Below are 23,801 nucleotides of genomic sequence, written 5' to 3' on the forward strand. Positions count from 1 at the left end.
GTTTACAGTCTGAACTAACCATTGATTACCCAACCACTGAACTTTCACACAACTGGTCTCACAACTATCACCATCCTTGACAAACTACAAATTCCTGTTTCCATGGAGGAGACCAAAATTCTCTGAACAGCATCACCATTGAAACATCCCCACTAAGCAATTTATTTCTGATGCATTGTCTCACCTTCTTTTCCACAGATTCAGAAAATTCTGCATTTCATGCAGACTCTGTTACTCTGGTGGCTCCACTACTTTCTAAAATGATCTTCCTACAAACCACCCTCTCATCCTCCCCAAGATTTTCACTCTGTCTGCTATGTAAATGCTTACTTCATTTATCAGTCACTGCCACACTTAACGCTCTATTAGACTTTCCACATTTCTGTTCACTATTCATTCATATGAATATCTGAACAAAGACTGTGTGATGATTCAGAGGTCTGGAACCAGGCAGTGTTGGTTTCCTGTGGGTACTCTTGTTTCTCGAGATGTATCGACTCAATTCATTAAATAATCTGCCAGATGTGATCAAGCCACATTAAATACAGTTTCCTGTTCTGCTCCGTTCACTTCACTCAGGATGCATAAAGCTAATACTATGCCACTACCTGCATGTGGTAACATTATTATTTTATGTGAAGATAGTTTTAGGTCTTTACTGGGAAACTGAAAATGTTGATATGACGACAATTTAATCCTCTATTTCAGATCTTCACTTCAGAATATGTTTTTACTGAGAAAAACAATCTGTTTTCAAGGTTGCATAATGGTGACAGTAGAATGCATCAACTCTCACAGTCCCTGACAGTTCTGTCTCAAAATAATTCAGCACAACACCTGATGTAATAAGTAGGTATTATATTTTACCTGAAGTATACTGTATATCAATTAAGGATAACATGAAGCGCAACATTAAAGGATAAAGCTGGCGATTTTCTATATTTTTCTTCTTGTCGAAAAATCTCATGTGCAGAGCCAGGCCAACAACAAACTCATCCTACTAGTAAGTGTTGTGTGTGTATCCAAAGTCTGATATATCATATTCCTCCTCTTAAAAACACATCAATAAGTGACAGGGATAAGACTGTAACCCTTAGGGGAGAGGTTCCTTATACAGTGGATGCTATGTCAATGGAATGCGATTCCAGAGCTTAGTTCCCATGCATTTGCATTGATGTCTGTCATACAAGGAACTTCTCTCCTGAGAGTTAAAATCTTATCTCACTTACTCACTTATGTGTTTTTCATTGTTTTTGGACAACAACAGAGGTCTATGGCACAGAGGAATAAGATATATCAGACTTTGGAGTTGTTTCTAACCAAGCTACGATAATGATGTTCTTTGGGTACGAAGGAACATGTCACCCAATGCAGCAGTGTATATGTTAGTTAGTTAGATAGTTAGTTAGTTAGTTAGTTAGTTATAGTTAGATAGTTATAGTTAGGATGCTGGTTTGGCTCTGCATACGAGATTTGTTGACAGTAAGAAAAATATCGAAAATCATCAGAATTATCTTTCAATGTATGTGTTAGTACATACCCCTCTCTTGTACATAGTAAGCGAGGTAGAGGTCGAGCTCTTTGATGGAGACAGAGATGTGTCGAGGCTGGACACAGAGGACTGGATTGGAGCACTGGCCTCCCTTCACCAGCCGCTCTCCATCTGTGCTTTCCAATGGGATTCCTTTAAACAGGATGACCATCACCAGGTCCAACCTCCACACCTTGGAAAAGACAAAACACAAAAATTACTACCTAAAAACAACACAAATTTAACTCTCGCCAAGGTTAGCGTGACAATATACCATGTGGAATCACTGCACCAGTGCTTCCATTTATGTGTACGATGCACTGCTTCATTAAACAGTTTTGAGTCATCTATATTGGCAAATGGCTTTTCTGATGTTAAAAAAGGGAATTAAGTGTGTTTCCATTAACCAAGATAGCGGAAATGAAACAGGCCTCTCAAAACATCCTAAACTTCTGTCAGGTAGGTAGCAGTAATGCTAAAAGGAAGCAGTTGTGTCATATGATGTCATCTACGGAGAGGAAAATGAATAGTCTACTGTATTTGTGTTTGAGGTTCTTCCAGTGGAGATTCTGCTTTTCTCATTGGGTCATGTTTCTGCTATCGGTTTACATTTATACACTGATTATAAGAATAAAGATATATAGATATGTCTATAATATAGATTTTTTATACCTTGCAATATAGGAAAAGTTCATCATTCATCATATGATCAGCCAAGTTGCCCCATATTGTCAACATTTGTCATGCCAACTGCTTACATGATGAAAAGCTAGTCTAACACTTTACATATTTAGTCAAATGCTCTGGACAAATGAGAGACAGTTGGCCCTACTGCGTTGTTGATGCTATCAACTTTTCAAGCAAATTTAGATGACTTTTGCCTAAAACATTTTCTCCATTTTCTGAGCTCGCCTAAATATTTACAAATCCCTGTGCCCTTTGTAGCTCGACAAGACTTGGAGTTTTATTATCCATCGCTTGTAGTTTTTGCTCCATTGTGTTCACCCTGAAAATGTCTTACCACTTGCCTTAACTTTTTACTTACTTCTTCCTTGGGAACTGTCCAAAAATTATTAAATGGCAAGTAGGGCTACTTTCAGTTTATAAAAACACAACACTCTTCTAGGGCTGCAACTAAGGAATATTTTCAATATCTATTAATCTGACAATTATTTTCTTGATTAATTTATTTTCTTGATCAATTATTTTCTTAATTAATTGGTTAATCATAACTTGCTCATAATTTGCTCCATAAAATATCAGAAAAAGAAAATGTCAATCACTGTTTCCCATAGCCCAAGCTAACATCCTCAAATATCTTGTTTTGTCCCAACCAACAGTCCACAACCCAAATTCAGTTTACGGTCATAGGAATAAAGAAACCAGAAAATATTCACATTTGAGAAGCTGGAATCAGAATTTGGAAATTAATCAAAATGATTAATCCATTAGCAAAATATTAAGCAATTAATTTAAGAGTTGGCACCTAAGCAATTAATTGACTAATAGTTGCAGCTCTACACTCCTCTAAGCATCCCAAAATTAGTTTGACCAATAATAACTAAAAGTGCATTAAAGATTTAAGATTGTGTACCCCAGTTTAATCTTCAACATGTTTATGACAGAATAATTTTCACAAAATTATACATAAACTGGTAACTGCCACACTAACAAGATAAACTTAATATGTTGTGTCCTGTTGACCAAAAAATCCAGCAGCTCTATTTCTGAACCAAGATTTTAAAAAATAAAAATAAATATGAATCAGATTAGATGATATTGTGGCCTGAGCTGTATGAAACCAGATGTCTGTCTGTCCCTCAGCAATTACATGATACCTGAGTCACATAACAACATGTGATGGAAACTGAGGGGATAGTTTCCTCCAAGCACCCTTGTCAAACAGGGCACACTTAAGATCAATACACATGTTAATCACTGTCAATGAATGGTGCACTGCTCACTGAGAGAGGGAGACTGTTACTAGTTGTGTACATTGAGTGTATATAAACATGGACGTCATGACAGCTCCCTAAAAGTGAAGGCAAAACATCACAATTGCCCCCTGGTGGCTGGCTGCAGTGTAGGTTATAAGTCCCACCCCCTCCATGTTAGAGGATGCGACCAAGAGGGCACCTCCGGGTCTGAAGGCGGAAGTGCCTTAAACTTGCATTCTTTCTAATGGCCAGCAGGGGGTGACTCCACTGGCTGCAAAAAGAAGTCCAATAGTATAAAATTCTATGAGAAAATAACCCTACTTCTCACTTGATTTATTACCTCAGTAAACAATTTCCTAATGATTTTATGGTCTCAATCGCTAGTTTCAAGTCTTCTTCAATACAGCATGATGTTCAATTTGTAAATTATGGTCCCATTTGGAGTAAAACAGACAATAAAGCAGTGTTTGCTTTAGGGCATGGCTACCTTGTGATTGACAAGTCGCTACCACAGCAAAAACATTGAATATGTAACTAACCATGGCGTGTGTAGGCATAGCTGCTGTTATTTCACAGTGTGGTTTCAGTTCATTAAAATTAACTGTAACATTTTGGTCGCCTAAAAAATTCTTGTTCAGTCGGTGAGTTTATTTTGTTTGAATGGTTTTAGGGCTGTTTTTTGCTAGCAGGAATTAGCATCAGCACTAGCATTATTACCGTTAACCATAGATTGTAAATGCACTGTGCTAACCGAGCTAGCAGCTAGTGCTATGGTCAGCTCAACCCTATTGTCCAAATATGGTCACTTCTGGCTCGAAAAATCACACTAACCCTAACCCTAAACCATAACCTCTAACCCTAAATCCAAGGTGATGATGGTGATAACTCCCAAACCTCAAATTAAAGTAAACATTGAAAAAATCTGAAAGGATTTGGTGTTCCACCAAACTAGAAGAATCCCACTTAGTCTGGCAAAACATATAGGGAGGCCCTCTGTAATGCCACAGCTGCCTATTACTCATCATTAATAGGAGGAGGAGAGGAGAATAAAAACAGCCCTAGGTTCCTTTTCAGTACTTTGGCCAGGCTGACAAAGAGTCATAACTATTGATCCATGTATTCCTATAGCTCTCAGTAGTAATGACTTCATGAGCTTCTTTAATGATAAAATTCTAACTATTGGAGACAAAATTCATCACCTCCTGCCCATTTATCCACAAACACAGAAACCTTAGAAACAACTGATAAAGCTGATATATATTTAGACTGTTTTCCTCCAATTGACCTTCCTGAATTAACTTCATTGATTTCTTCATCTACACCATCTCTTAGACCCCATCCCAACTAGGCTGCTTAAGAAAGTCTTACCCTTAGTTAGCACTTCTTTACTAGATATGATCAATCTGTCTTTAGTAACATTCTATGTACCACAGTCCTTTAAAGTAGCTGTAATTAAACCTCTTCTTAAGAAGCCTACTCTTGATTCAGGTGTTTTAGCCAACTACAGACCTATATCTAATCTTCCCTTTCTCTCTAAGATCCTTGAGAAAGCAGTCGCCAATCAGTTATGTGACTTTCTACATAACAATAGTTTATTTGAGGATTTTCAGTCAAGATTAAAGGCCTAAACACATTAAAAGCGATAATTGACGTGCATCAGATGGCGCACATCAATTGATGGTCCTATGGCGCAATGCAAGCATCAGATTTGAAATTCCAACACCGCAGAACCAACACAGGTGTTTCATTTTGTTCTTTCTATTAATTGCTGCATTAGTTGGATGTAATGAATGAATGAAAAGGAGAAATGCAGAGGAGGAAAACGAAACTGAAACTAAGAGCATCTGTTTCCACAGTAAATCTTTTGTTGACTGTTTGATGGTTATTTATTTGTGCTTTAAAACGTGACTGCTGTGAAATAATCTGAATATAACGTTTTATTTCTCTCATTCAGAGGTTTTGTTCTCACTACCGCTCAAGAGACAAGACAGTTTGACGCGCCTCATAACGCTTTTAGTGCGTGTTTGGCCATTAAAAACAATAGGTGTACTTCAAAACACGTGCGTCAGACGCTCCCAGTGCGTTTTGGCCTTTAGAGTGCATCTCAGCACAAAGACAGCACTGGTGAAAGTCACAAATGATCTACTAACTGCATCGGACAAAAGACTTCTCACTGTACTTGTCTTGTTAAATCTTAGTGCCGCATTTGACACAATTGACCATCACATCCTATTACAGAGACTGGAACATTTAATTGGCATTAGAGGAACTGTATTAAGTTGGTTTAAATCCTATTTATCAGATCGTTTTCAGTTTGTACACATTAATGATGAATCCTCCATACACGCAAAAGTAAGACACAGAGTTCCACAAGGTTCTGTACCGACCAATACTATTCATCTTGTATATGCTTCCTTTTGGTAATATTATTTGGAAACACTCCAAAAATTTTCATGCTATGCAGATGATACGCAATTATATTTATCAATGAAGCCAGATGAAACCAATCAGTTAACTAAACTCCAAGCATGCCTTAAGGACATAAAGACCTGGATGACCTGCAATTTTCTGCTACTAAACTAAGAAAAAACTGAAGTTATTGTGCTTGGCCCTAAACACCTTAAAAACACATTATCTAATGACATAGCTATTCTAGATGGCATTACCCTGGCCTCCAGCACCACTGTAAGGAATCTAGGAGTTATCTTTGATCAGGATATGTCCTTTAACTCCCACATAAAACACATTTTAAGGACTGCCTTTTTTCACTTACATAATATTGCAAAAATCAGGCACATCCTTTCTCAAAAAGATGCAGAAAAAATAGTCCATGCATCAAATTGCTAAACTCCAGGCTTCAAACTGCAGTCCACAAACCAATGGATGAAGTTACGGTGACTACGTTCATATTTTTTTTTACAGTCTATGGATGCTTCATAGGCCAAAGTAAAAAATCAATTTCCAAATTGAATTTCTTAATCACTAGGTCCCCAGGTAATACTAGTCCTGTACGAATAGGGCTATAAGTGGAAGCACTGTAAATACACCCTGATGACATAATAGAAAACTGTTTGCACCGATTCATTTTGAAAGGGCAACAGCCAATGGGGAAACTCCAACACTTGGCTGGCCGACCAATGGTGTGACTTCATCACTTACTCAGTCAGTCACTCACAAACAACCGCATGAGTAGGGCTGGCCCCTCTGATGCGGTTCAGTCAAAAAGTCAAAAAGCTCTGTTAACTGTGGAAGAATGGACAATAAACGGCCAACACATTTCATTTCAGTTCAACAAGTGTTGTATTGTACTTCTGATTTCAGTTGCAGAATAATGTGAGGGTAGCAGCTGCTGTAGGTTAGTGAGAAATGATCTACAGAGAGACAATGTTCAATTACTAATCAATAAGATCCACACATATTGTTCTAAAAGGAGACAGACTGTGTATTATTATGAACCATGCACAAAAACATCTCATTAATAAAACTATTATGATGTAACCATGTGATTTTTATTTCTAATTAAATCTCACAAGAGAATGCAGTCTTCAAAATTAAATCTGAAGTGAGAAAAAATACCTACCCTTCCCTCTCTTAAGCCAAAAGAAACAATCTAAACAATGTATAGTTGAGAAACATTTGCCTGTAGACCATCTGCTCTTTCATACAGTTCTTGGTTGGAAGTTCTGAATTCATCAACATTTACATATTATCCTGGCTTGCTGATGCAAACATAATTCTGGAACAGAACCACTTGAATTTGTATGGTACTATTAGGAAGAATTCAGTTTACCTTGTCAGCTTGTCGGAGACAGTCTATGCGTCTCATTTTGCCTTTCTGGTCAGGGTTCGACAGGACACAACACGCAGCTTTCTTCCCAGTGACTGACAGGACAAAGTCTTCTCTGCACTCAGGTCTAATGTCCTTTCTTAACTTGGCTAAAAGACGACTGGCCCACTTCTGTTTCACCTAGGAACACAATAATATTGTAAAGAGAGGTATGTCAATTTATTTAGTGATTAATGAAATATGTACTAACATAGCAAAATAGCTTTAAGACCAGTTAGTCATAGGACTGTGTAAAGTATATTAATATGTTGTAAAACACTGGTCTGATCACTAATAAAATGTGTTCATGTTTTAATTAGGCTATAGAAAGTTAAAGTCTGCCTCCACTCAAAAATGTTTTGTTTAATGGTACTTGAGTGTGATATTTGGGCTTCACTGAGCAGAATGATTCAAGTGCAGTTTGTTTTCACATTCATCTGCTGAACCTTTCATGTCAGTTTAACACATGTACATACAAGCATGATTTGTGACATCACAACTAGTTTGGAGCCAACTGGTCCAATTTGCAACTTACACAAATGTTACATGGAAACTTGAAGCCTCTACTGCACATAGACTGAGAATGGAGAAAATTAAGTAGGACACATATCACATCTAGCAGTTAAACTTAATAAACAAACTAAATATTTGCATATTCACTTATTATGGATTTTTCAATGACAGAGAGGAAAAAAATGTAATTTTAAGATTTTCTACTACTTGATTTGTGACATACATTTTTTTTTCTTCCTATCTACCCACCTCTGCCTTCTCCCCAAGCAGTTCGTCTTTGACAGCTCTCTCTTCTTCTTTAGTCATCCTTTTCTCATGTTTTTTGAAGTACTTCCTTTTCCTGGCCTGGAGGTTGAACCATGTGTAGGCGAAGGCACGGACCTGGGGCAGCAGAGCCTCAATGAACGGATGAAACTCATCCTACATGACAGACAGACAGATAGACAAATGTAAATACATACACAGAGTTATCAGTAGGCAAAACCACCTTTAACCTCAACTTCCTCAGTTAGAACATGTAGCATGGGCTTTATTTTCCCAGCGGGTGTGGTGATTATTAAAAAAAGTCTCTCAGCCAGTCATTGCTCTGAGACAGCTGTGTCAACCACAGTTAAGCATAATAACAACAATTTTTTCATAAGTTAGTTAATATAAATAATAAAAAGTAAAAAATATATTTGGTGAAGCTGTTTACATAATTGCATCAGATAACATTATTTCAGCCATAATTCTAATGTATCTTGCCTCGTAAATAGTCACATAAAGTAGTAATTAAGGTTACACAACACCGTTTGCACAGCAATGTATTTCAAGAATAAAAGATAAGATGCTAATTTTGCTGGAAGGAAAGTTGGAAAAGAGGCTATGATGAGCCCTGCTAATCAGACGTCTCCTTCAGGAAAAAGACAGAATAGGCTATCCTTATCATAAATGCAGTCCAACTTAAATGCCATAAAGAAGTCAGGGACCAAGAGGAAATGTATGTATTAGTTGAAGGAAAGCTAGAAAACAAAGTGGTGACACTTATCAATGTATATGCCACCCAGAGAGTACCAAATGTTTTTTCAAAACTCTGTTATTGCCTTAGACACTGAAGGTATTTTCATATATAGTTTTGATCAAAGCCTCAAGAAAAACAAGATGCATCTGATCAAGTTTATTAACAGATCAGTGCAGGAAATGGTACTAACTGATGTTTGCAGAGAACTTCATCCTCTAGAAAGGGATTATACACACTATTCGATACCTCATTCTGTCTACTTCAGAATCGACTACTTTTTAATGAAATGTAAAATCGGGGTGGCAGATCACAATGCGATCAGTTTAACAATACACCTGAATAGTATAAAAATAAATGCTGTATGGAGGCTCAGTGTGGGTATTTTGAATAATAAGACAAATATGGGTACAGAAACAGGGGTATAGAAAAGAATATTAATGAGGATGTAACGATTATTATATGAGCCAGATGAAATAGAAAGAATATTTGAAGAGTACTATAAGAAACTACAAACCATCATCAGCTGATGAAAAAACAATAAGAAGTTTTCTTAAATCACTTCACTTGCCATCTATTGGTGAGATACAGAATGATACTATTACGTCACAATTTACAGTAAAGGAGCTGGAAGCTGCAATCAGTAGACTAAAGATTAGTAAATCACCAGGTAGCAATGGAGGCTGTGTGGGAGTATGGAGGCTGACCATTTGCATATTTTCTGGAGCTACACAAAGATAAGACTATATTGGGAAAATGTTAATATAGTTATTAACAATATTTTGGGATATGAAATCCCAAATATTTGCCCCGTGATGTATTTTGGGAACACTGACGATGTCGTGATGAGATAAGAGAAGATCTCTACTTTACCAAAGTTTACTTACAGCAGGTCGTTACAAGAAATACACTCCAAAACAGTAACAGTGGCTGGTAATTGTCCAAGACATTTTTGTCGTGGAAAAGTTTATATACCTTTTGAGAGTCAAAGAGAATACATTTAAAAAGAACTGGAAAATTGGAACATCTATATGAGACATAACACCAACTAAATGAATGCCTAATTAAATATATATATGTGTATGAATACTGATATACTCGCAGGCAACTCCATTGTAATTTTAATTTTGTATTTAGTTATGTACCTTATTGTATTATTTTTTGTGTTGATGTTGATGTGTTGTTCTGCTTATATTTTTGTGAAAACTCAACAAAACTTAACTCTCACTTAAGTGAGAATGAAGAGGTACATCAAAAATCAGCAACTGATGTTTGTAGCCAGGCTCGCTGGGTGCACCTGTACTGTGTGCACTTGGACACAGAGTGGGATCAGAAAGAATACATTATCATACATTACAGGCGGGCTTGTTAGAGGCTGTGACAATAATGGCTAATAACATCCACTACTTTCATCCCCTTTAAACACAAGTATTTTCCTGTCATGACAGTTTGGGAATCTTGTGCAGTTTTTTCTTCAGTGGAAACTTATTATTGTTTTTGATGTGCAGAGTTTCAAATATGAATACAGCAGCTGCCAGGAGCAGATGATGTCTCTTTTTAGGTTGAATTCCCTTCTCTGGACACGTTGATGATCCAGCAGTCACCATGTTTTCCTTGTGTAATATTTTGCGACTTTTATTGGCATTAAAATGATGCATACAATAACCACCTGCAATTAAATACCACTGTAGTGCCACATATAACATTAAAGTAGAAATTTAAACGTGATCTAGTATTAGGGATGTCAACAGTCAACTGTTAATTGGTTAACAGCCGAGAATATTTTTGAGTGGTTATATATGTCAGTCTATAGATTCATCTGTATACACACAGCTAAAAGTTATCCAGTGTTGTCGGGATAGCATTGGTTTGAATGGACTGTCCTGAGGAAGTCATTAGCAGAGAGAGAGTACAGTTTTTTTAATGGGACTGTGTGAACTGTTCTCAATGTATCAGTATCCAACAGAGTTGCTGATTTGCTTTAGAAACTAAAGAACAATTCATCATAACCAACAAGTTTGATGCGCACATGAGGTTTCTCTGGTTAATTTGCACTAGTCTGGTGGCATAAATTTGATTGGCCACCCCCAATTTGAAATAATTCATTATCATTATAAATAATGATTAATACCACCAACTTCCTTTTACCAAATTATGCTCCAATTTCACTGCTCTCTCAATGTGTGTATGACTGTTTTATTGTTGCATGTTTATATGTTTAAATCCTCTCCTTGCAGACACCTTCACAACACATTGTGCAACTCACTGTCACTCACTACATTATCTACTCTACAGTACAACCAGTGAAAATAACATCATGGAACATAAGGAGGATTAGCTCTCCAGCAAAAGAGCCAAAACACTGAATTACTTACACAAAATAAAATAATTAACAAAAAAATCCAAAAACAAGGTATAACCATACTAATAAGAAAAAATGTTTAAGGCATAAGGCATAATGTCTTCTGATTCAGAAGAGTCTATGTTGGGAACTGAGGATATGACCCCGGTGCAGTTCAGACAGTCATGATAGCACAGCAAGAAGAAGTTGGGGGAAAATATGGCAACACCAGCTATTGCAATGTGGAGGAAGCTCTTGATTTAGAAAATATTTGGTCAGAGCAGGAGAAAGAAAAGATACCAACAAGAGAAAGAGAAGGAAAGAGAAAAAGAGAAAACACCAAGCAACAAAAAGAAAAGGGAAAAGTAGATGGAGAAAAGTAGAATGCTCCAAAATTAAACTGATAAGGTTAGAGTAATGAGGTGGCAAGCTCATCCAGCTTTTGATATGTTGATATGTTCTTACTCTGTAAACAAATTCAGAACTGCTGTAGACCATGCATACACACAAATCATAAACATCCCATGGTCTAAAGAATGATATAGTCAATATTTATTCAATGCAAACAGTATATTAGAACTTCAATTATTTAAAAAATGATTGGGCCTAAATATACAACATTTAAAAATGTGGAATTGCTAATAATACACAATTTATTTACTAATTATAAAATGAATTGCTAAAACGTTGTAATCCATAATCATCAGCATAAATGTAATGAAATTATTAATATATTAAAATCGCAATATCCACTTTTAGATGGCAATAGCTTATATATTGGAATTTCCATATTGGAATGTGACACCGATTGATTTCCACTCTCAGATTTGGCTGTGATATATGCCGCTGGTTAAACAGCAGCCTGTTCAGTGTTCCTCGCGGCCAAACACACAGACGAAATACGATGCACACCTGGTGCAGCAGTAGAAATTTATTTAGATCAATTCCACAGATCTACACATTTACCAACTTATTTTTTTACAGATGTACTGCGTGGTAGTGCTGCAACAGGTATGCAGGCTGTATACAGGATTCACAATTGGGTTCCATCTGCCTTTTCTGGCTTCTACTTCTGACACTATTGATTGCATTTCACTAGCAATAAAGTTTTTCTACATTTTTATCATCACAGCCCTCTTTACAATGAGTGACAGCTCTCTCTACTGCTGCACCACTCCAACAGAGCTTTCTTTATATAGAGAAATGGGGGCATGGTAGTATGCTAATTACAGATAGCAGGCATGCACCTGTAAATTTAGAATGATTCTGATTCACTAACAAACGCACACTGGTAAGAACAAAATTGGCCAGTGTGGCATGTGTCATGAATCTGACGGCAATTTTGCGTGCACACTTATTTTGTGTGCAAAGTAAGAACATTTCTACACACATATTAATGAATGAGGCCCAATGATGCTAGCATGTTGATGTTATGAGGTATAATGTTCACTGTGTTGGTTTAGTGTGTTAACATGCCTACATGTGCTAATTACCACTAAACACAAGCTGAGGCTGATGTGAATTTCAGGAGTTTGGCAGGCATTTGGTCACAAACCAATATATTGGACAAAAATGAAATTTTGACCAGTTGATGGTGTTAGGTCATAAATCCATAAAGAAAATACAATAAAGAAATCAACCTCATGGTCATACTAGAGAAAAAGTCAAGAGCATCATCAAAGTTGTGAGAATGTATGGTCTGGGGACCGTGAATATCTGTTGTAAATTTCATAGCAATACATTGAATAGTTGTTGAGATATTTCACTCTGAGCCACAAAAGTCGACCTCATGGTGGTGCCAGAGGAAAAGTCAGAGGATCACCAAAGTCAATATGATTCATCCTCTGAGGAACTCGAATGAAAGAGCGATCAAGTAAGTTGATTGGTTAGAGATAATTCAGGCGGACTGACAGACAGGCCGACATTGCCATTCCTAGAGACATGACACTAGCATGGCTAAAAATACATAAAGGAAAAACAATATACATGGAATTTCCATATATGGTGATATATCAGAGTTATGGTGGTTAACCACATCCTGACTAATTAGCCAGCTGTCATAACAACATTCCAAAACAACATGTCATAACGATATTATCACATTGTGAATAAATAAAAATGGAAACTAATCAAATTTATTTGATTTATTGCCTTAATTATAGCCTAAAACAACAGGCCTAATTATTTGATCAGTAAGATTATGTCTGATTCCTCTGCAGTAGTAAAGCTAGCCAATAAGTGGGCAGCAAAGATTTCCAAATGTTTCTCAAAGAAAAAGAATTCGCAATGGAATGATCTCTCTGTTCAACAGAGAACACAATACATTCAAGTTATGATAGTAATACTTAATCGGGTATAATACTGTATATCAGGTCTAATTAACCTAATAATATATTATTGAATTAATCCATGGTAATTTACTTTATACCATGAATAGACTGCTCCCCTGACCCACATAATCACAGTATCCACAAACTGTACAACTACTATATCAAAAATGACAAAAAGATAGAAAGATGCTTACTGCCCTCTGATGTGCTATTTGTTAGTATTCATATAACTGTATACTAAAAACAACTCTGAGGTTATGTCCGTATTAATACATTTTTGTTTTAGAACGCTGTTGATCTCAGTCCACACGATTTCTGAAATAATCTCTGTCCATAATACATGCCTGAAAATGCATACCACATGAGCATTCACATACACTGGGCATGCGCATGCCAATGTAAACAGGCAGCAGCTTGTCTACCCTGCAGTTGGTTCCTTAGTCGGAGAAAATACCATGGAGGAAGAACAGCAATGGTGAAAAGACCAGGGATTTCTTTGCTTGGACCAATGACGAGGTGGAACTGTTACTGAGAGTAACATAAGTATAAGGCGGTCAAGGTGGTGGAAAACATAGATTGGGATTTGTTGCAAAGCAAATACAGCGACATAAGAGCGGTACCAGGAGCATTATCCTTCGCTGGAGGAAGTCATGGCAATGGGAAAGGAGTACCCACACCAGAAGGATGAAATCCAGAAATGTTTTTTTAATGTTTTGACTTTTCTTTTACAAAAAAACCCCCCAAAAAACATATGCTACACTGGCTAATAGCCCAATAGTTTTAAACGGGATTGTGTTTTTAACCTTCCTAATGTGTAAGAAAGTTGCATATACCTTTTGTATCGGCAGGGAGAAAGGTGCCAGATGGACTGGGAGTAACATTACAAGTCCATACCACTAGAAAATAATTGTTCCTGGGGAGGAAGGGGAGATGTGGCGTAGCTAGAGTCAAACATGAATCTTATTTGAGTCAAATTTGTTCCAGACAACTACCTACAGCTTTTCATTGCTGCATGCCATACTATCAGTGGTGGAAAGTAACTAAGTACATTTACTCAAGTACTGTATAAGTACAATTTTGAGGTATTGTCACTTTACTTGAGTATTTCTATTTTTTGATAGTTTATACATCTACAGCTTTAGTTACTTTGCAGATTTAGATTATTAATACAAAACATACATTAACTGATACATTTTGATGCATTATTATAGGTTAAGCTACCCAGCAGTACATAAAATAATTAAAATCACCCCCACCTTTACCAGCTGCAACATTAAAGTGATGACCACATTAATGCATTACTAATTACAATCAAAAATCTTTGTTCTATGTTCAAAGGTCAACTGACTACAAAACTTAAGGCCATATGGATCAGATACAGGCAAGCAGTCGATTTGGGTAGAAAAAGTGGCCATGGGTGGGTACTCTTGCTCTTTTTTTGAGCTCTGTGAGTCCATTTAAGGGGGAATCTCCTGCTACTCATGCAATATCTGAGGGTATTGAGACCGGCGACATGACCGTGGAGGCCGTGGAATCAATTGCCAGCTGGGTCACTGCGTCGTTGTCAATGCTGTGTGTGGAGAGAGTTGTAGAGGATGCCATGTCTGCAGGAATGAGACTCAATGCTACCCTGGGTGGCTACAGGAGAGAAAACTCAAGAGAAAACTCTCCACAGATTTTGTTGCACAGGAGGATTTGGACATTAAGAGGCGGCTCCATCAATGATTAAAGGCAACCGACAACAAGTTCATGCAGACAATGGGCCTGTGGTCATCTACAGTGGACGGTCTGAACTCTAATACCGAGCTGCTGGTGCAGCATATTGTGGGTTCACGTACCACTTATTATATGACTCCACGTTCACCGCACACTACTCACCAGAACACCTATTCATATGGACACATGCCCACAAGAAGACCCCTCCAGGAGTACAATTCTCATGCATATGGTGAGCACAGCAGTCAATGTGCAACTGAACAGAGACTCAAAAAGTCAAAATGTTGGTAACAAAAATTCTAAAAAAAAAAAAAAAAAATCAATCATTTTGCTAGTGGAGGCCTGGGAGGAAGAGAAGAGAAAGCGTTAACAAGGAATAGGATGAGGCTTAAACTACCCAGATGCAGGTAGTTTCCTGATGCCCTCTCCAACCACGGCTCCTGAGCCAGGAAGCCAAACCAACATGACAAGCAGAAGGCAGAGAGAGGGACCTCATAAAACTTTTAATATTCGCAATTACTTAACTGTTGGGGATACAATTCTGAAAAAAAAAAATCACACATCAACCTGCTTTGTGTATTGTCAAATATTTTGGTGAAATTTGTTTAAAAATTGGATGAAATAGAAAATGTTGTGCATACAGTGCAAATTACAGTAAGACAGTTTATAACACTGCAGACTCACCGTTTGACCAATCTGAACACCATTTGAAATGTGATATCTAGTATCAAAAGAATGTCCAAGAGAATTTTGGTAGCATATGAATGCAGACTTGTGGAGATATAGATGTTAATTGATTTTACATATTTTGAAAAACACAGAGTGACGGATTTCTGAATTGACCATAGATTGCAGTGAGGCAAACTTTTGTCACAATTCAGTGGATGTGCTGAAAAATGTTCAGCTCTCTAGGATGTACAGGTGATTTATTTTGATTTTTTGAAGATTGCAATGTAAAATGTCTAGAAATTTAGATTTGTTATAATAAGCCACACACACTTTAACAAATCATTACCAGATTTTATGCATCATCACCCTAGGTCAAACTGAATTTCATACAAATCCATGTAGCCGATCACGAGATATAAACTTTTCGTATTTGCAGCACCCCCTAGTGGCAGAAAATCCCAGGACTGTGAAGCGAAGCTTGGACCTAGCATCCAAACACGTGCACCAAGTTTGATTGCAATTGGTTAAGCCAATTTTGACTTATGAGCATTTATGTAAAATGGATCACAGGTTCATAAACGGACTGACATATTGGAATTTCCTGATAACTGATCCTGACAAGGTTTCAGGATGATTAACCCAACGGTTTCTGAGAAGTTGCTGAAAATAGGATTTTGAGAAAATTAAGAAAAAGTTGCAAAACTGACATTTTTAGAGCAAAAGACCAAATATGCAGACTAATTGTAAGAGCAACATGACAAAGGAATTTTGACTCTACGCCAAGCCATTTTTGAGATAACTGTGAAAACATAAACTTGAGTGTTACAGTGCCACCTTGAGGTCAATGAGGAATTTAGAATTTGCAACCCACCTGCCAATTTTGGTGACTCTCGGTCTTACAGTTTCTGCTGCACGAACAATTTCAACAGAGAAAAATAAGAGGAAGAAAGAAAGAAGACTAATGAGAACAAAAACAATAGGGCTCCAGTAGCGACCTTCACTGCTTGGACCCCTAATAAATGTCTATGTTGACAGATGACTTGCTAGTGTAAAAATGATTTTCTACAAACTCAAAATTCTTCAGTATTATAATGCCGGTTCACTGTCTGACAACAGAAGCAGAAAACTTTGTCGAGGAGAAAAACTAAATTGTGTGCAGATAAATGGAATTATGATTAAAGAGATCAGGGAGACATCTGTTCTGACAGAACAGAGTTTAAACCTGCTATGACACAGATAATGTCACTGTGTCTACATGAAGTCGAGGGACTGTGTTAAGAGACTAACACAAAAACCATGACATAACAAAACTTTGACTATCTTATCAATAACAGAGAAACAGCCACTATGCTATGAATATGAAGAACAATCAAAAAGTGCAGACATCACCAAAAACATTAAGGGTCCCAGGTACAGCACAAACTAAAACAAGCACAACACAGTGATGTATACCATGTAACTACTATAGAGAATGACTTAGCTAGTCTGGGTGATTGATTGAGCTAGAGAGACTGCCACACAGACACAGACTGCCAGAGAGTAAGACAGACAGACAGAGAGAGAGACTTTGGCTCTTTGTGTGCGATACATATCAGTAATAGCTGTACAACAACAAGACAGAATACTTCAACTAATTAAAATGTGTGCCATTTACAGGAGCTCTCTATTCAGCACCACAAAACTACAACACAAGCCAAAACACAATAACAACTTATCACTCAACAATATAATGTGAACAGCTGTGGCGAACATTACATCAGTGAAACAGCGAGGACCCTGGACAAGAGGCTGAATGAACACCAGAAACAGGCATCATCAGCTGTCGGTGGACACCAGACCAAAACCACTAACATCTGACAGCAGAGACAGGAGTTGGCATTTCCCTCCATATACAGTACCACCGCCTGGTATCATGTAACTAAGGTCACCTGACAGCAACACAACCACCTCCATAAACAACTACACTGATGATGACCATGGGATGTGACTGAAAGCTCCTGAACATTTCCAGCAAGTATGCTTTGTACTAAGAATTTCTTATAAAATATTATTTTCCTGATGTTACAGCTGTTCTGCAGTTGCTTTCTATTTCTGTTTTTCAGAGTGGGGGAGAAGTCTAGCTAGCATCTTGTTGCATCTTTATGTGGTAAAATGTGTCTGTCGTAGTTTATTAATTCAAAGGCAATCACAACTTTTACCACTCTCTGCATTTTCTTGAATTACCTTTTCGATGAAAAATTAAGTGATTTCATATGTTGCTTAGGTGGCTTGCTCTGGTGTGCACAGAGACAGTACACTACTGCAAAGCTACAGTGTACATGTGTGTTTAGTGCATCGCGGACCAATATTCCTGTGTATGAGTGAGCAACTGTAGCAAATCTACACGGTGAGCCCATGTGGACCATTTTTTTTGCAGGAACAGTTTGTATCTCTGAAGCCTGAAATTTCTCTTGTACTTAATTACAATTGAAAAAATAATTTCATTAGCTATTAAATGTCTTTAGATACATACAGCAAAACCAGTTTTTCTTGTTTGTTTCTGTCACTTCTCCTCTGAAGTTTATGAAACAGAATGCTACAGTTTTCCTTCTGCTAATATACACCGGGGTTTTCCCTGCTTATCTAACTTAAAGGTGGGCTACCTTTGTATTACTGGCTCTGCCTGTTTTGAAAATTCTGGCATGTGATGTTGGCGGACTGAAAAAGGCGAAACTCAACTGCAAGGGCAGTGCAGCACCCAGACAGTCAACTGCACACATATGCTAGTGTTATCTTGTAATTCATCTTCAAAAAAGACTTAATGATTAAATAATTACCTTTTGCAAGATGAATGTGAAGTACATCATGAATACTTTCCACACCATCACTAAGAGACTGACGTAAGCAGAGCGGAACAGCGATCAGCAGTAACAAACGAAACCTGCTGACCTGCACACACTGCAGCATTAAACGACTTAAACCAACTCTGAGGTGAAGAAAATAACTGTGCTCAGTCTGTTTCACCTCAAAAACCCTGCGCCCGCCCAGCATGTTGGACAGCGATGTCTTTCCCCGGAGCTAACGGTGCAGCAGAGAGGCTGCTCTCCACAGCTGGATCTATAATGTTAATAACAACACAGCGGAGCACTCTGCCTCTTCCTCATTTTGTTATTCTTATACAGGCAGGAGACTGTATTATGATTTCAAATTAATGAATGAATTAATTAATTAATGCAGTTAACTTTTTAAAATAAAAAGGCTGCAGACCATTTATCTTATCTGGCAGTTATGTTTCATATGTATTTCAGTGGACTAAGGACATCAGTGAATGGTTTGGCACACTGAAAATAGAGCCCCCTTTTCTACTCATTCCATCAAGAATTGGTTTTGAATTGAGAATTAATTCTGAATCGAATCGGCACCCAACTATGGTGACAGCATCAAATTGGGAGATAAACATATCATCCCAGGGCCACAAAATAAACACCGTCATTTGTCACCTTTATTTTTCATCCTTGTGTTCCATCTTGGTATAAAATTTAAATCCCTATGGACACTTTCATTTGTCAAATCGTGATTTTTTCATTAAAGCACACAACGCTCTAGTTGTACACACAAACTGTTTGCACCGCACCACACACGTTCTCCAGCCTTTGCCACCTATGACTCCAGGGAAAACCTATATAGGAAATACAGATACAAACTTGTCAAACAGAGTGATGTATGCAGTAATTTACAAATGCAAAGTACAGTACAAGTATCTGTTACCATATAAAACAAGCTTCGATTGTGTTTTCAATCTGCTGTAAAACATAAAAAATGACTGTGAAACAACTCACAAACAAATAATATTGGAAACGTGTCTGCTGAAGAACAGACAGCCAACACACTGCATGTCACTCCACTTCTGAAACTTTTCCGGTGGACATTTGATCTGTGACAGAGGCGTGACGGAGCCGCATCCTGTAGACATGAGGACTAAGTGAATCAGCCGTCATATTGAGATTTGATTATTTGTATCAGTTTGTAATATATTTTTGAGTTTTAAAAACACCAAGATCTCTCCGATTTAATTTTCTTCATTCTGGAAGATCTACAGAGGTACATTTCAATAGCTAGCTGTGTTAATTTGATTCTGGAGTGGTGCACTGACGGCAACTGAGGGGCCCGCCCTACAAATGCAATTGTCCGTGAGTGAGTGACTGAGTGAGTGACTGAGTGAAGTCATACCATTGGTTGGCCAGCCAAGTGTTGGAGTTTCCCCATTGACCACTGCTCTTTCAAAATGATTTGGCGTGAACAGTTTTCTATGACGTCATCAGGGGGCATTTACAGCACTTCCACTCATAGCTCTAGTCATGCAGGACTCATATTACCTGGGAACTAAAACTGGGAAAATGTTATTTTTTTATTTCATGGAGCCTTTAATATCAAGGAATTCATTATAGACACTACCACTGACTATCCCTGTAACAAATTGGCCACAACTTTGCACTCCCATACACGGTCCAGCCATATACTAGGTTTTGACCTAGTCTTGTTTTTCTCTCTCCTTTGGCAGCAGAGATGGCTTTATTTTGCTTTGAACAATTTTCAAGAGTATCAATTATTGATAATACTTATTAAGAGACAAAACAGGAGCAAATGTCACTATGAATCATCTCTTCGTTAGCCTCACCTTTAATATCTGGATATTATCTCTACTGTTTCTACTGCCTCTTTTCTATTCTAGTTGTGTGAATATATATTTCACCTCAATGAATATCACCTCTTGCCCCAGTAAACTTCTTTCCCTGTGGGTAGCTCATTTCATATTACAACTCCATTCATGATTCTGATAATGTTGCTTGAGTTTAGCTTGTAATAAAGAATTGTGATGGCTGAATTGGGATTAACCTGTTCAAGGGCCCTGGAGCAAAAATATCACTGACAACACCACCCCCTTCCCAACCTCTTGCCTTCTGTGTATTATGTACCAAGTTACCATTAAATCCAGTGCACACAGCAGATCACACATGGCAGCGTTGTCAGTATGTTTCTGGTTAGATTTTAGAAATATGAACATTGTGAGCACATTATAAAGTTAAATAATAAAACGTTGACAGATGCACCATGGGCATGTCAAGGGGTCGCAGTTAGTTCAGACATGTCTGTAATGATAGCAGAACAGAGACTGAACAGTGTAGACATTTTAGACAGCAGAGACACAAAAGTTGAAAAAAAGGACATCAGAAGATAGTGTTGGTGAATTTTAACCAAGTTACACTGACCTAAGTACCCGCACTGCTACACTGGTAAATTTTCATGGGAATTTTAGTTTTTTGTATGCTCACAACGTAATCATTTAATTGTATCATAAAAATCACTGAGGTTTCAACTTCTGATGGCAACTACTGTAGTGGATACTGATTTGTCTTATAACAGGGAAAGAAACTCCAGGAACACGCTTCATTTTTTCAGAAAGACAGATGAAAGAAATGCTGAATGAGAGATTGCATTGTGTTGAGGCTAGCTCAACCTTGCAGTCAAAGAAATATCAATGACAGTAGAGGAGAATACTAGCAGCACTGCCAAACTACTTCAGAAGTACAAATCAGCAGCAATGTTGAATTTTAATAGAGAGTTTTAGTCTTATAATTTGAATTCTATTTTTCTCATCCTCAGAAGAATATTTCAGGGGATAGTCCTGAATATTTGAATGTTTGGTCATTTATTGGCTTTACAGCGGTTAGATTTTAAAAATGATCATAAAAACACATATGAACAACTTCATATTACAAAATATTGGTGATGGCAATCGAAAACTGTTCATCACATTGTACCCCAGCACCCCTCACTCTCATGTCTCAATAAAATAGTTTCCCCACTTTCTTTAAACAACAACATCAAATCATGCGAATAGACTTGCATGTGATACAAGTATCTGTGTGTATATTATAATACAAGTAGGTCCAGGGTATTAAAAGAAGCTGTTTCAAAGCAGTTGGAATTACAGTTTGACGTGTCACACATTACATAGAATACCCATAGAAAGGAATAAGGCAGGCAACTTGCACAGTGGAAAAACTCTGCAGCTATCAGAGCCTTTCTGTCAAGTCCCACATTTAGAAAATAAATCAAAGCTTGTCTGGGTTGTCTATCTATTATCTTCCAAATATTTTTTCTTTCTCGAGCATATGGAGCTTAACGGAAAAATCTTTCCCAACACATGTAGACATGCTCTTGCACTGATACACACATACACAAGCACATACACAGCATACTGAAAGCAGACAAGCTGATTAACATACTGTGGGAAAGATAAATCTTATGAAATGTACTACTTTCAAACACTCCTTCCAACATGTCCCAGCTAATAACCACATGTTAATTCAAGCCCCTCTGCAACACTTTGTGATTCAGTTCTACACCGTTTCATCTGCTTACCTGCTCATGATATTAATCTGATTGATATCACTGTCTGTCCTATTCTGCACAAGGACAGCAACTGCAGCTGGGAATTGTTGAAACTGTCGATATGAAGACGTGTCATTAAGTTGTATTCTCATATGGCCTACACACTTTGCGTTATCAAATCAACACAGTGTCATGGATAATTAGGTAACTACATGATAGCTTAACATCCATATAGGATATGTTCTCCTCTGGCCGTGCAAGTGTAACACTGTGATCAGGAGCTACAGAGAAGCACAGTGCAAATTTACCTGAGACAGAGAGAGAGAAGAAAACATCATTGTGGCGAGAAGAAGGTGAATCAGACCAGGCTGTGCGTTAGCATAAACATCCCTGGGCTGAACATTTTAATTTCCACAGCGTCGTCATGGTCTTTGGCAGATTTCTACATGCTCTCCCTCTCTTATACAGTTGAGCAGCCGTGTCTCCGCGTTAGAGAAAACGCTGAATTTCCTGGACTGTTTAACTGGGTTTGTAAAGAATCCAGATATGAGAGAGCTCCAGTCGCCTCGGATGACTCTGCCGCGTTAACTCCAGAAATGATGACACGCCAGAAAAGTTGAGGCCCAGTAAAAATGCCCCGCAGGGAGAAAAACACAGAGAAAGTTCGGAATAATCATTCTTAGTAGAATATGGCCGGAGGTGTAGCGGAGCACGACGGACTGTGTCATTTAGAGAAGGAAGAAGATGAGAGGACGAAGAATAAAAGAAAGAGAGCTGAAATGACGTTATGAATTCAGCCCATCCCAAACAACGGGCTTAAAGTCGCAGCAGCTGCTCTCTGCCTCTGCCATAAACTTGCAACACACTCCAGTTCATCTCAGGATCAGCTTTACATTCACTGCACTAGCCTATACTGTGGCCTTAATTCAATTCACACTGTGCACATACTTAACACACAAAACAACTGTCAACAGTCCTGATAATGTGTCCAGTCTCTTGGTGGTGAGACTGATGCCACCCCTTGCTCATGGGTAAACACACACTCCTTACAGAGCATGATTTAACGTGTTCTTCTGAATACATCCAAAAACAAAGCAGCATATTATATCCATGAGCCATAATTTGCTCGTTATTGGTGTTATTCATACTGTGGAGGGTTAGATGTGCTTCCAAAGACTGATATTTTATTTTCACATTAGATTAGGTACAACTTAATTGTCATTGCACACAGTAAGTAGTACAGTGAAATGCAGTGTAGAATCTCTGGCATAGCAGCAAAGTGAGTAGGCAATAGATAAAGCTTACTAAGATTCATAAATATATTCAGTGAACAATAAAAACCAATGGGGCGATATAATGTGGCTTGTAACGTTAGGCTACAAAACGAACAATAAGCAAATATATATCTAATATACAAGAATGTATTATATGTCATTAACATAACAATGATGTACAGTTTGGATGTAGAATGGACCCTATTTGATTATTACATAAATTAACTTAGTGGATTATTAACATGTAGATGATCCACAGCTAGTGGCTAGAGATGGTGGACCTGACTTAAAT

The 23,801-nt window shown here is 37.7% G+C and overlaps 1 protein-coding gene across 6 annotated transcripts in view; it reads right to left on the minus strand.

Moving 5' to 3' along the window:
• The window catches only part of nfic (nuclear factor I/C), a 65,235-nt gene that overhangs the window by 39,330 nt on the left and 2,104 nt on the right, over nt 1–23,801 (minus strand). For 4 of the 6 annotated variants that reach the window (XM_044360941.1, XM_044360942.1, XM_044360944.1 and 1 more), the window contains exons 2-4: nt 8,057–8,227; nt 7,259–7,435; nt 1,541–1,724 (exon numbers count right to left, since the gene is read on the minus strand). In XM_044360941.1, coding sequence (XP_044216876.1) covers nt 1,541–1,724; nt 7,259–7,435; nt 8,057–8,227 — 532 coding nt within the window. Of the gene's footprint in view, nt 1–1,540; nt 1,725–7,258; nt 7,436–8,056; nt 8,228–22,265; nt 22,349–22,543; nt 23,507–23,801 lie in introns of those variants that run through there. The other 2 variants (XM_044360946.1, XM_044360945.1) reach the window with 2 other exon arrangements.

This window comes from Thunnus albacares, chromosome 9 (assembly GCF_914725855.1).
Source record: "Thunnus albacares chromosome 9, fThuAlb1.1, whole genome shotgun sequence".
NCBI lineage: Eukaryota > Metazoa > Chordata > Actinopteri > Scombriformes > Scombridae > Thunnus > Thunnus albacares.